Below are 15,395 nucleotides of genomic sequence, written 5' to 3' on the forward strand. Positions count from 1 at the left end.
GAGTAGACTACTGGAGCTGAGTAAGTAGAATCCTTTGTGAAAGATGAAAAGCTTAATTCTCCATTTGTGAACCAATTTGACCAGTCAGCAATGGCCCAGGAAACATGTTCAGTTGTTGAATCAGTGAGTTGTTGATGAAGGGTTGACTGAACCCAATGAAAGTCTTTGTACCTAAAAGGGGAGAAATCATAATCCTTGAACAGAACACTGGCTGGTGCATTGAATGAGGAGAAATAGTCCATCTCACTTCAGAGAGACAACTAATTGAACATGTCTTCTGAGTGAGAGATATAAGAGACTGCAGATGCTGGGATCCAGAGCAAAAAAAGAAACTGCTGAAGGAACTCAGTGGGTTAAGGAATAGTCAACATTTCAGTTTGAGACCCTACATCAGGACTGAGCGTCTTGTAAGTGTTCAGTCCAAGTGGCCAAAGACAAACCTGTTCACCTGACGTCTCTGAGGTCAGAAAAGTTTTGACAAGGAATTTATTACCTTACATTGCACTTTGTTACTGTGATATCCTTCTTTATAAGCCCATGTACTTGGCAATTAGAATCTCAGATTGCGACCTGCCACAGTGGGAGAGTATCCTCAATGGAATCAAACAGGTTTTCAAAAGACCTTCAGGATTGAAAAAGTGTACTCACAACTTCAAGACAATCAACGATCTTGGACAATTTCTCTTCAGGCAAGTCTTTCAGTAGAGAAACACTGCATAAAAAATTGGCACCATCTCATTAGAATCCCATTGCAAAGCCTTTCTGATATTCAGTACTTAACAAACTAACAATAAGCTCTGAATTCAAACATAATGCATGAAACACATGTCCTATTCTCTACTTAGAGACATTGACTGTATATTTGACAAAACACCTTGAAATGGGCTATCATCAAGATCAGAGTTTATGGAATAAAAGGGGACATGACAGAAAACAATGATGTTATTTATTGCATGGTAGGAAGTGTACAATGATTGCTTTTCCCCAGGCTTGTTACTAGGATTGCTGCTTTTCTTAATATATATTAATGACTTTGACATGGGTGTAGGGGACACCATTTCCAAATCTGCAGGTAACAAAACACTGAATTCACTGAAATTTAAAAGGGAACTGAATGGATGCTTGAATGGGAAAAAGTTGCAAGGCTCTGGGGAGCGGGCAAGGAGTGGGATTAGCTGGATTGATCTTGGATGGATCTGGCACACACCAGATGGGCCAAGTGGCCTCCTCTGGTTCTGTGACCTCCCTGTGACTCTGTCTTCGAGTGTCATACAATGAAGGTGAATTGTGAAGAGGACAGTAACAGATTTTCAGAAGATAAAGACATGCAGGTAGAATGGTGGACACATGACAGATGAGACCCAACACAGAAAAGTGCAAAGTGTTACACTTCAGTACATAAGATGAAGGGAAGCAATGTACACTAAAGGACACAATTCCAGAAGTGGTACAAAAACAGAGGGATCTGGGAATATATGTGTGTAAATCATTGAGTAGAAAGTGGGCTGAGACAGCAGTTAAAGTGCATACAGGATTCTAGGCTTTATTTGTAAATTAAGTGTAAAATGGTATGAATAGAGTGCAGGAAAGGAGTCATGATGAACCTTTATAAAACACTGGCTCAGTCACATCTGGAGTATTGTGTCCATTTCTGGGCACCACACTGCAAGAAAGACCTATGAGAGGGTATGAAGAGAAAATTTATAAAATGATTAGAATGATGTTGAACTTTAGGTAGGTGGTTAAATTTTAGTGGAGATTGAGGGGGGAATTCAGAGGTATTTAATATCATAAAAGGTCTTGACAGAGGAGGTCATGAGAAACTATTCCCACTGGCAGAAGGGTCAAGAACTTAGAGCATGAAGAAAGAAGGTGATTGGCAAAAGAAACAAAAGTAACAAGAGAAAAAGCTTTTTTATGCAGAGAATGGTTAAGATCTGAGATGCATTGCTGGGGACCATTGGAAGCAGATTTAAAAGGGAACTGAATGGATGCTTGAATGGGAAAAAGCTGCAGGGCTATGGGAACTGGGCAAGGAGTGGGATTAGCTGGATTGACCTTGGATGGATCTGGCACACACCAGATGGGCCAAGTGGCCTCCTCTGGTTCTGTGACCTCCCTGTGATTCTGTGCTCGAGTGTCATACAATGTAAGGGTCAAAATCAGCAAAGGGCTTCAGGGCAGAAGAAATGAAGCAGGGTGGGGTGTCCCATTGGCACCTGATCTTCCACCTCAACTTTATTTTTCCTCTCAGTCCAGTGGAAAGCTTTGTGGTGCTGGGTGAGCAGCATTCTCATTACCTATCCCTTCGCCATTTGCCTTGACCTTGACCATTGTACCTTCTATCAGCGGTCTCAGTGGAGAGATCGCAGACATCAACAGGCTAGAAACCAATATGTATTGTGCCAAATAGGTGCAGTCTACATCAGCTTAGCAGTGGGAATCCCTCCACCTTATCCAGGCAGATGTTGGTCCAATGCCACCTGTCTGGGTGTCTGAAGCAGCCAGGGGCTCCCAGGTCTCACCTGCTGAGGAAGTTGAAATACTTCTTGTTCCTCGCCTGTGCTGTTTCCATCATGATGCTCTGGAAAACCTGACGATCCAGAACCCATATCCAAGATTCCGTCACAGCTGAAAAAGGCACAGCAATTGATTGATGAGCACTTTTACATATTAAAAACCAACTCATATCGTTATGGCTTCATTTTAGAGAATATTGATATTGCTATATTCTAACGATAAAAAGAATACCTCTAAATCTCCCTTATTAGCTCCCACCAACAAACTTCTTCACCTGTCTAAAGGATGTTAGACATGAAAACACACACCTGAGCTGGCCTACTGGTTGTGCCTTTGAGGTGAGATGATCTATTTTTCTACTATTCAATGCGGCCTCCAGGATTCTTCTCAAAATAAGGCAAAACTTCCTTCTGAAGTTCCCCTTGGCGGAGGTTAAAAGTCCTAAGCTTGGTTAGGGGACTTCCATTAAAACTGTTGGTGAAACTCACATGCTGATGACATGTCATTGTGGGCCATTGTCAACAAAGGGTTAACACTGTACTCACGTTGGGGTATTTAGATTTTGAATGCACCAATCAGCATGATTCAGCATAAGCAGGGCACTTAAAATGTAAGACTCAACACCATTGTCTGCCTTTGCCATGATGTATCTGAGGCACATCAGTTTAAATATTCCCTGACAATGCAAATCAGAGCCACAAGAACAGGCACACACACACGCACACACACACGCACACACACACACACGTGCGCACACACACACACGCGCACGCACACACACACACGCGCACGCACACACACACGCGCACGCGCGCGCGCGCGCACACACACACACACACACACACACACACACACACACACACACACAGTCATGCTAGGGATTCAGTCCAGATCAATTATCAGTTCTTCAGCTTCACACATAATTTCAGTTATTGGTGCAGAATTTCAAGTTGATGTTGATTGGATCAGATCAGCCTCACCTACACCACTACCAGTTTGCAAGCCAGTTGTGTACTTACAGAGAGACGAGAGCAGTTACAGAAAGACAGACACTCAGAGATCTAGCTTTCATTACCTTTAACCGTAGCAGTCCTTTTGCAGTTGTACAGAATAGCAAGCTCGCCAAACGCCGTCCCAGGATGCATCTGCCCCAATAATTTGCCGTTCTGCATAACTTCCAAAGTCCCATCTTTAAAAGTATAGTTAAAATTTATTTGCAGAAACAATCAATGTTCATAGTCATCTCCACCAGAGACTGGTGCACTACACTGGTGTCAGGCTGACTGGATCTCTAAACCTCATGACTGGTGGACTACTTAAATTTGTTTTTTTCAAAGCACATCCCCACCCTCCAGTGTTATTCTACAGTTGTTCTGTTTCATTATCAGCATACTGACTATCCATACAATAAGCATCTAACTTTGAATTCCACAGAATCTACAGCATATAAAAGGCTGTTCAGCCCGACTGGCCCAAACAAGTCTCCTCCCATCTTTTCCAATCATCAGACTGTCCCTTTCTCTCTCCTGTGTTTTGCCAGCTTTCCTTCAAATAAACACATTCACCTCAACCATCCCAGCATTGGAAAAGTTTCCACATTCTCACCACTCTCCGGGTAAAGCTTTTGCCTTAACACCCTTCTGGATTTATCAGTGATTGCTATATGTTTTTGACCTTGAGTTCTAGTCCTTCATACAAGTGGACCAATCATTTCCACATCTGTCCTACTAAGTCACTGGTTTGTTTCAAAGACCTCCATCTTCCATTCTTCTTGTTTCTAGGAAAACAGCCACCAAATGAAGTTTACTTAAATTTTCCGGAATTGCCTTGAGGGTTCAAAGAGATCATCATACTGAAAATTGCCAGTTATCCAATAAGAAGTGAAATAATGAAAACTTGCAACAAGAATATCGAACAAGTGGACATTATCCTAAAACCAGAGCCTAGGCTGTTCAGGAGCACTTCTACACAAATGGTGGAAAGCTGGAACTCTCTCCATGCAGTGAGACCAACAGGAGCTTTGAAGACTGTGTATTAGACAGGTGTATGGAGCAAAGATGGGCAAATGGAGATGACATGTAGGTCGACCAGAAGAACAGAGCAGGGCTGAAAGCTGAGGTTTGTACTTAATAACTGGTCATAAACGAGTTGATAAATTTGCAGCAACCGAGAAAGAACTGATGGAAGTTATTCTAAAATATACATCAATAGTTTCAGTCTTGTAACATGACTTCTATATTTCCATAATCATCACTGACAGGCTTTATAAGGCTACACAACACAAATTTATTATTAAGCACACAGTTACTTGGTTAACCAGCAACTTGATACCAATAGGCCTGACTTATTCTCAGTTTTCAATGAAACAGTTTTCAACGGCAGCTGGACATTGATCTGGGACCTTTCCTAGCCAATGTCCAATGTACCACCAAGTACATTTATTTGTGGCCATCAGTTCATGACCCTTTATATTATAAAATCTTTTAAAATTACTTATTACATTATCGAGACAACAATGTAAAATTGAAACTTTCACAAAGTACGGTGATCGATCTGATACTTTCTCTTTGCTTTCCCTTCAGTTTTATTCACTTTATTGCAAAACAAATGAACTCAGTTCCTTCAGCTCAGAAAATTAGTATTTTAATAAATTCTGATTTTGTACTATCCCATGATGTAGGAAGGGGAAAACTGCATGGAGAAAGGTTAGTACATTTTAGGATTAGAGTTTTTTCAGGTAAGAGACTAACAGAATCAAAGGGATAAACGAATTTTGAGATACTTTGACCCAAAGGGAAATCTCTGTTCTTTTTTCCCCAATTTGTCCATTGACGCTGCTTGGTGTACTAAACTGTGCACTCTTGTTGATGGAGAATATACTGAAGTGTTTTCAGACGAACAGTGCCCCAAGGGAGACCATTATTAAGCATCATAATGCATGCATGGCACAATACAGTCAGATGTCACCTGGAGATCAAACATCAATGCAATGGGTCGAAGGGGCTGTTTTCATGCTATACAGCTCTCAGACAATGAGGCCCACCTGCCAGAACGTAGAGATGGTTTCCTGGTTCTCCCTCCTGGATGACGAGATCGGTTTCTTGGTAGCTTCTCTCGTACATGCATTCGACAATCTCCCGCACGTGCTGGGGCTCCAGCTTCTTCAGGAACTCGTTTTGCATTATTGCATCAGTTATCAGTTTCTTTAAGCTGCATAATGGATTACTCAGATTACCACCAACATCGCCTGCTGTAGTCATCACAAAAACATTCCATCTACACTATCCTCCCGTGTTGACTTTTAGCTATGAACACTGACTGGAAGGGGAAATTCATTTGATACTTCCTTTTGCTGTGTCTGATTTACTTTGTCACCAAAGAGAACAAATTGGAGACTTGCTCCCACTGAGGCAGGGATAGCCAATAGTGAGGATGACTCTTACTCTCCGAGCTTGTGTGTTTTGTTGACGTACATCCAATTCCAACCTATATTATGAGAACCAAGTTCATCATATACTACACCCCTCCTCATCCACATTAAGTAAACAAACTCACTATTCTTCATGCATGGGCCCTAGAGTTCATTGGATGAACCATCGGCCTGAGGCAGTGTAAGAGAGAATAGAAATACAAGTTCTTTCCTTATTCTTGACTGTAGTAACTTTCATGTCCCAAAGTATTTGACAGTCAGTCTGGTACCTTCTGAAGAACAGTTGCTGTTGCAATTTAAGAAATACTGCTATCAAGTTAAGGACAACAAACAGCAATCAGATAAATTATATATAATGAGGTTTAATAATGTTAGGGTTCAATGTTGACCAGGACACTAGGAGACATGAATATTGATGTGCATGCCTTGACATCCTGTTAAGCAACGACGTTGTTTGAGGAGTGAAAGACAGTGCCTTTGTTGTTGTATTTTAATCCCAGAAGATCAATAGATAACTTGTTAATGTTATTGAATCTGTGTCTATAAGAAATTTCTAATGATTCCTAACGCAGAATAGGGAGAATCTTAGAGTTACAACATCACAGCAATACAGTTAACAAAATGTAAAATATGATACACTTCCAACCACTGAATTACAGCCTTTAGGTTATCGCCATTACTTGCTGTGGATTCCAACATATATTGGTTTCAATTTGATATTGAGACTTTGCTTCACTTTTGCTCAGTGTTTTTACTTTAAACCTGCTGTTAGAATGGAAACTAAATATTTGTGCTTTCTGCCCTCAATGCTAATGATGCTCAATCAAGATAATTAGTCATTCCGAGATTATTACTGTGCTGTGACCAACCTGCAGAAGACCAACTGGGAATCTAGATCATCACCTACGGGTTGTGTTAGAACTAAACACTTCCAATATATTTTCTGGTTAGAGTTAAAGTCAGGGCAAAATGTGAATGGGACTGTGTCTACTATGCCCATGAATGAAAGAGAATTTGCCAAGGTTTTTTTGAGAGCATGTCCCAGATGTGTGACCTCCACCACCCAGTAGAAGGGCAGCAAGGCCATGGTAAACCACCTGCAAATTCACCTCTAAGTCACTCACTATCCTGATGCTTTGGAAGTTGCAACCTAATTAGACTGCAGAAGCACTTTCACCATGTGAACTGCAGTGGTTGAAATAGGTGCCTACATCTCAAGGATGAATAAAAGCATCTAGTGCAATGAGCTTAAACATTCTTCATCCAAGTTTGAGTTTTCACTGAACAATGTTTTCTATAGCTAGGACAATTTAGCCATGTTATTCGAGGATACAGTATGGTGCATTGACAAGTACATAGAAAATATTCATGCTAATGATGCGGTTGGCCTTCTGAGGTTCTCATCAGTAAGTGTTTTTTTTAAGTGGAATGGGTTATATATCTCCCACACTGTTGTAGGAATCTAGCTGCTCATTTACTGGGGCAATGGAGGTTCTGCTTTCTTACCTGGAGTCCTTCCGTACTCGAAGTTGCTCAATGAAGAACTTCTGCACACCGTGGCAGTAATAATTGCGAGAGGTCGGCTCTGCAGACACCCCCTCTTTGGCCTTGAGGCGTCGGTGGATTTCAGTCGCCACCTGGGCAAAACGTTTTGGCCCTTGGTTTATGACACTGACCAGTTTCTTGTGTCCAGAAGTGGACACAGAAGTGGTGTTGTACCCGATGGCGTCCTGAAGCTTGGCGATTTGGGAAAGTTTTCCTTTCAGTTCTTTCTCCAGGGATTGGATTTTCTCCGACTTCTGCCTCAGCTGATCATCCTTCTTCCTCAGTTCTTCTTCCAGACCCAGGATCTTTCTTCTGAGGTTGTCCAAGACCTCCAAGGAGGGGTCTGTCGGGGCAGGGGGTGAGTTACTCTGTTCAGGCCTTGACGCTCTCACAGAACCGTTTCCCATTGCACGAATATAAATCATCCCAAAGATCTCTCAACACATGCCCAGCTAGACAGCTGCCAAAATAAAGAAAACATTCATACAGTAGAACATTGTTAAAACACAGGTGGCTGAGTCAGTACTTCTTGAAGCTCTTTAACAGATTGTTTCCTGTTCCATTAACAATCATTTCCTCTTTGCAAATAACACGGTAAACAATTAGACTTCAACACATGTGCAAAATTGTCTCTAAACCTTGGGCCAACATCCCAAGGGCATTTCTTGGTAGATTGATGGAACATGCACTCCTCTCCATTATCCCCATGTGCTGGGCTGTCAGTTGCTTCTAATGTAGAAAACAGAGTTGGCAACTTGTGCACAGCAAGCTTCCCAAACTGCAGTGTGATAATGATGACTTGCTTTCGGTCTTAGATTGAAGGATAACTATTGGGGAGGCTCTGGGGAGAACTCCTGTGTCCCTCTTTGAAATATTACCAATGGGATCTTTTATATTCACACTAGAAGGCTAGCAAAGCAGTCTCATCTGACAGGCAGCACCTCCAAGAGTGCAGCTCTCCCTGAGCTGCACTGGAGTGTCAGCCTGGATTTTTGTGCTAAAGCCTCTGGTGTGGGACTTTAACTCATAATTTTCTGACTTGGACAAGGGTTTGAGCCACAGCTGATAATGCCAATCTTCAAGCAATGGAACAGAAGGAGTGAGTATTTAAATCTGCAGGAAAAAATAATTAAAACCTATACAGCTCCAACCAAAGTGTTAACAACTCTTTCTTTTTGATAATTGGTCAAGAAATAGATTTCAAAGTCGAGTTTATTGTCATATGTACAAGTGCATGTATGTGCAGGTGCAATGAAAAACTTACTTGCTGCAGCATCACAGGCACACAGCTTCATATAAGTAGCATTCACAAGAAAGCATAAATTAAACATAAATTATGCACAATACTTACAAGAAGAAAAACACAATTAGAACAAAAAAAAATCAAAGTCCATTTTAGTGCAAAGTGATCAGAGAGGTCACAGTGTTGCTAAACTGAAGTGGTGATTAGGACTTTTGTGGTGGCATATCCTGTGTTTATGTTAAATATTTTTGCTTGTAGTATATGTAAACAAATGTGACATGGCTGCATGATATATTTGATCATGCATGCATCATTGTGTGCATGTACACTGAGAAAAAACTTGAACAAGTCAGACACAACTTTTAAAGCTTTCCATTTTCTCTGCACATTTCTCTGCACATTCTGCATGTTACCTGACGGGGAACCCACAGGGCATGTAGATTACACCAGTGAAGAAGATGGGATGGCAGAGAGCTGAAGCTGTTTGAAGAGGCTGAAAACATCGAGTGACCACATATTCATGGTGGTAGAATGAGGTTGGAAATTTGTGATTGCACATTAAAATTATTGCAACCAATCTTGAAGCGATAGGAAGTTCAGAAGTAAGCACAGAAAAAATACATTGATTGTCAAGGGTAAACTTTGTCACGTTCCAAGTGGAACTGGTGCATCTGCTAGCTCAGACCCAATCCAAGTCTGCCAGAACCTAGGCTTTTTATGATAAAGTGTGTGAGCCCATTCTTCTGCAGAACAGATAGTGATGCTGTTCGGACAAACAATATTGTTAGAATTGAGAGCGAGGGCAAAAGAGTGACATCTCAGAATGAAGCCATGCTAACAATATCACTCTTGTAGACAGGCTCAGATACGTTGGTGGACCTCCTGGCACTCTGCAAGACCAAAGAAGGTTCATTTGATGAGTGATAGAGAGCAACAGACCACTTTAATCTGGTACCTTTGGAGATTGTCGAAAGCTATAAATTTGGAGTTTAAAATAAATTGGAAGGATACTTTTAGTGTGAGTACTCATAATCGCATCAACATAAACTTTTAGAAAAGTGCAGAGATGTTCAAAGATTTGTACACTGGCAATAAGAGGCACAAAGCCCATGTATGCATTCAGCCAAACACTAAGCCCAGTTACTGCAAGCCTAGACCAGTATCATCTGCAGTGAGAGCTCAAGTGGAGGAGGACTTGAACAATGCCATGTGCTGTTTAAAACTGCACAGAGTGATTTAATGACTCCCATTTGTGTTCACCTTTCTGAGGTCAATTAGTTGATCCTCAACCAAGCCACGGATGATGACTAATACCCTTTGCCCATGTTGCTGAATCGGCAGGGACTAAAATCTTTACCAAAATCTACCCGTCACTTGCACAATTAAACAAGGAGAAGGTAACCTGACACCATCTATAATCAACACCCCATAAAAGGCTTTATCATCACCCAAAATATCTCAAGTCATATTGATACTTCAGTAAGTCTGTACTCAGCCAAAATAACATCTGGATTTCATTGTCAGGGAGGAGGAAATCATCTGAATAATTAAAGATGCAGTCAAGAACCTTCGTGAGTGTATTGTTGTGCTCCGGAAGAGCAAATACACCTCTGTAAAAAAGAAGTGGTTTCTTTGAGCCTGAGGTGAACATACACGGTCTACAATTTGTCAAGGAAAAGGTTGAGGCCATTATTAGGTCTAGCAAACCCGAGAATGTCACTGGCCTACAATCCTTCCCAGACATGGTCCAGTATCATCCCAGATTCCTGCTGCACTTTGCAACAGTACCAACTCCATATCAAATAACAACTTTTAAAAGAAATAACTTTTAAAAGACAGTTGGACAGATACATCGATAGGAAAGGTTTGGAAGGTTATGGTCCAAATGCTGGCAAATGGGACTAGCTTGGATGGGCATCTTGGTCGGTATGGATCAGTTGGGCCGAAGGGCCTATTTCTGTGCTGTATGACTCTAATTGCTGAAGAATGTACTACAGTAGTAGAGAAAGGAAGAAGAAATACGACCTCTGTTAGAAAAAATTTAGCAGTAGGTACCTCCATATCTCCTGGTACACTATGGCATCACTTGCATACCAATGCTCCCTTGTGATGTTTCCAATAAAAGTGCTGGGGCAGTTCTAAGCCACATTATGGACACACAAGTAATGAGCAAGAAGACCTATGGTCAGCTAGAAAAGAAGATATTGTCACTCAAAGCATGATTGCCACCGGTTTTTGTTAGGCTGACCATTCACATTGGTCACAAACCAAAAACCCTTGTTGGCCCGGGTCCACGATGGCAGCTTTAGAAATGCAACAATGGGTCAGTCTCCTGTCCTGATATGATTATGATATTGAATACTGAGGATCTAAACAGAATGCTGCAGCAGATGTATTATCCAGATTGTTGTATGAAGATGCTGATATAAAAAATAGAGACTGTAATATTCAACTTGCAGACTGTAGACAATGATCTTCCTTTAGCCATGGAGAAGATAGAGAAATTGACACAGAAGGATCCAGTTTTAAAGAACATATAATGAATGTACTTTGAGTGGCTGGACTGACTTAGATGTGGTTGGACAAGAATATAAATCCTTTCCTTCACAGATTAAGAGCTGTCCACAAATAAAGGCTGCATGGAATCACAAAGTAGTAATATCATAAAATAAGGGAAGAGTTCACCTGCAGCTAACAAGACTACCACTCCAAATGTGGAAGTGCTATGAGGCATTTCCAAGATTTTCATGTAGAATTCTGCAAGGAAGGTGTGGACAACTTCTCACTGTTGGTGGATAACCATTCAAAATAGATTGAGGTAAAGCACGTTGGTCATGCACCACTACTGAACGCAGTCCAGAAGAACTAAGATCCATTCCTTGGACATGTGGCCTTCCCAAGGAGACTGTATTGGATAACTGTTGGAAATATTAAACAAAATGGAATCAAATGTCAATTCACTAGTTCTCATTAATCAGCTTCAAATGAAGAAGGTGAGAGATCAGCAACTTGCATGAAGGAGGCAGTAAGGAAGTAAGACATGACAGCAGATTATAAAGCAGCAACTCAGATTTTCTGAGCTTCAAATTAACTCTGCACTCCACAACTGAATATAGTCCTGCAGAGATGTTGATGCACAGGGGACTCATGATACATCATGGTTCAGTTGAATCTGAAAGGAAAGGTAAAAGCATTTGAAACGAAAACATCACAACAACTGCTGTAAAGGAAAGACTACACAATATACTTCATGTGCTGAGACCACCAGGCAGGTAGGAGATGAGATTGTAGAGGCAGGTTGTCAGCTTGCAAGAGGAAGCAAAAACTTCAGAACTGTTCAATGCAGGCTACTTGATCTCAGTGCAAAGTACCCAACAATGAAGAAGACTTTGAGTCTGAACTTACTTGATAATGAGTCCTGTAATTGCAGAGCTGACACAGGACTTGACTGAAGAGATCAGGAAGTGAGTCCAGTGACGGATGCTACATTAACAACATATGTTGAGTCTGCAGGATCAGCATGAACAATCCCATAGAGTTGCAAAGATCAAAAGGAATTCAAAACCAAGTTCTTGGTTAAACTTGCGAATTGTAAGTGTTTCATAATTTATTTTTCTTCATTTTATTTTCAGTGCAGTAGATAGAAATAAGATATTTATTTATTAGTCACATGTACATCGAAACACACAGTGAAATGCCTCTTTTAGCATTACTGAGAATGTGCTGGGGGCAGCCCGCTAGTGTCGCCACTCTTCTGGTGCCAACACAGCATGCCCACAGCTCCTAACCCCTACGGCTTTGAAATGTGGGAGAAAACCGGAGCACCCGGAGGAAACCCACGCAGACACGGGGAGAACGTACAAACTCCTAACAGACAGCGGCGGAACTGAACCCGGGCTGCTGGCGCTGTAATAGCGTTATGCTAACTGCTACACTACCGTGCCGCTCATGTATGATGCATCTGATCACATGTGTATCATTATGCACATGTGGACAGACTGAGAAGAACCTTGAATAAATCTGACACAACTTTTTAGAGCTCTCTGTGTTTCCCATGTATTACCCTGTACCCTTTACACATTACTCCACTAGAGACTCACAAGCATGAAAATATCTTTTTACTCAAACACTATGTTTATTTTGCAATATGTGGCATGGTTTCACCTCTCAGTGATCTATTCTGTTTGAAGGTGAATCAACTGCACAACTTATAACAAAACCTCTGCACTCATCCTCAGAAGCAAAGCACTGCGGAGTTGAGAACTGGAAATACCTGAACTTATACTTCAAAATCAGAAGAGGAAACACTTGAATGTGAATGTAAGAGGTTGAATAGTAAGTTAGTGGATGACACAAAAATTGGTGGTGTCATGGATAGTGAAGAAGGTGGTCTAAGGCTACATCAGGATATAGATCAGATGGAAAGTCAGGTGGAGCATTGGCAGATGGAACTTAATCCCAATAACTGTGAGGTAATGGATTTTGGGAAGTCAAATAGGAGCAGGACATACACGGTAAATAGTAGGGCGCTAAGGAATGTTGATGAACAGAGGGACCTAGAAGTCCAAGTCCACAGTTCCCTAAAAGTGGCAACACAGGTCAATAGGGTGGTGAAGTATATGGCATGCTTGCCTTCATAGGTCGAGGCAAAGAATGAAAGAGTTGGGAAGTTGTGTTACAAATTTATAAACCACTGGTGAGGCCACAGTGTGTGGTAGTGTGTGTGGTTCTGGTCGCCGCACTATGGGAAGGATGTGATTTCACTGGACAGAATGCAGAGGAGATTCATCAGGATGTTGCCAGGACTGGAGGATTTTAGTTATGGGAGGAGATTAGATAGGCTGGGTTTGTTTTCTCTGGAGCGATGGAGGCTGAGGATTGATCTGATAGAAATATATGATAGTCAAAACCTTTTTCCGATGATAAGGGTATCAAAAACCAGAGGGCATGGATTTAAGGTGAGGAAGGAGTCTTAAAGGCGATCTGAAGGGAAAGTTCTTTTTTTAAACACACAGTGTGGTTGATATCTAATAAGTGCTGCCACAGGAGCTGGTGGAATATGATGAGAGGAATTTAGACAGACAGTTAACTAAGGAAGGCATAGGAGGATACAGTCCTAATGCAGGCAAATGGATTTAGTTTAGATGGGCAAAAAGGTTGGTATGGACATGATGGGCTGAAGGGCCTGTTTCTGTGCTGCACAACTTGATAAATTTGGGGATGTGTGGGAGGAGGTGTACTGGAAAACTAAAGCAAGGTTTTGTGTTCGAACAAAGATCCTGGATTTTGACTAACCTTTATAATGAGCTTCCGTCGCATTGAAGAGGAAGTTCTTGCATGTCATGCCCGGCTTGGCTTCCACACTTTCTTTTCATCAGTTGTTATGGTAAATCTAAGCAAAGATTTCAACAATAGGAGACATTGTGAAAAAAATATATGATAAATCCTTCTTGCCATCATTCTGAGTTTTTTTGCTTGGGTTTCTGACAGCAATGGCCAAGGTTTTGGTATGATTTCACTGGCACGGAGATACCATCTAGTTGTTCATTCACAAAAATCCCTCCTCCTTTCCCTGGTGCTGAACCCAATAAGAAAAGAAAATATATAACATCTTAGAGGAAAGGTCCAAAATATTTCCAGGTCAACTAGTATGGAACAGATTTAAAGCTGGAAAAGGCATACTATATAGTAACAGATAGTTTAACTTGGAATTTAAAAACAAATGTTCAACTACTCAGGAAAAGGACAATCCACAAAAGAATAAATAATGAAAGGCTACATGAAATCTGTGACAAGGTGGAATAACTTAACATTGAAGATTAAAGGGGGAGGTTTGAAGGACATTTTTCAGACAAAGGGTTATTAGAATTGGGATCCGTTAGCCCAATTCTATTCTACCGCAGTTGAGATAAAACATTGTTCAAAGGGGATGCCGGAGAAACGTTCGCAGTACAACCCAATCTGGGGAAACAGTTGGAGAGTGAGATTAGCAAAAGGGAGTTACATGGACTCAGACACCATTAGACAAATTACTCAAACCTTTAACACAATGAAGAAACCACATCAAAACCCTTCAGCTTGTCAAACAATTATGAAAGTGATCTTTAACTCTTCCCCCTCCAGAGGAGCAACGGTGAAAATACATCCCCACATGTTCTGAAATAGAGCATCTCTTGATCACTGCAGGAAGGGAATGGTGGAGGGTCAGAGCGTCGTAAATCTTCGGAGTTCTCTAGCCCAGAAAGTTGCGGAGATGGAGTAAATGAATGTATTTAAGGCTGATATATAGGGTGGGGTAATAGGAAGGTCAAAATTGTTGGGAAAGAGATGGCAAGGTGTTGAAGATCTGATCAGACGAGATCTTATTGAATAGCAAGGGGAAGCAGGCTTGATTACTTTAGTTTCTTGTATTACTTTAGAAGGGCGACAAAGGGGAAGGTGAAGGGGGAGGAGAGAAGAGAATGGAGGGTGGACAGGAGGATGGAGGGGGGGCAGAGGATGAATGTGTGTGGAGAGGTAAGGTGTAATGATTGGTCAACTGAGAGATGGAGAGCGAAGGGGCAGATTGGAGGGAGGAGGAGGGGTGCAGAGGGGTTGGAGGGTGTGGGGAGGGGGGGGGGGGTGTTGAGGAGGGAAGCAGACCCCAAGAGGCACTGA

At 41.5% G+C, this 15,395-nt stretch overlaps 1 protein-coding gene across 1 annotated transcript in view; it reads right to left on the bottom strand.

Annotated features, from left to right (window-relative positions):
- LOC127584670 (cGMP-dependent protein kinase 2) overlaps positions 1 to 7,920 on the bottom strand; it is a 45,627-nt gene extending 37,707 nt beyond the window's left edge. The window contains exons 1-5 of the mRNA XM_052041533.1: positions 7,457 to 7,920; positions 5,564 to 5,730; positions 3,596 to 3,709; positions 2,526 to 2,631; positions 649 to 712 (exon numbers count right to left, since the gene is read on the bottom strand). Coding sequence (XP_051897493.1) covers positions 649 to 712; positions 2,526 to 2,631; positions 3,596 to 3,709; positions 5,564 to 5,730; positions 7,457 to 7,920 — 915 coding nt within the window. The remainder of the gene's footprint in view (positions 1 to 648; positions 713 to 2,525; positions 2,632 to 3,595; positions 3,710 to 5,563; positions 5,731 to 7,456) is intronic.
- Between the last annotated feature and the right edge of the window lie 7,475 nt (positions 7,921 to 15,395).

The sequence above is a fragment of the Pristis pectinata genome, chromosome 30 (genome assembly GCF_009764475.1).
Source record: "Pristis pectinata isolate sPriPec2 chromosome 30, sPriPec2.1.pri, whole genome shotgun sequence".
Lineage (NCBI taxonomy): Eukaryota > Metazoa > Chordata > Chondrichthyes > Rhinopristiformes > Pristidae > Pristis > Pristis pectinata.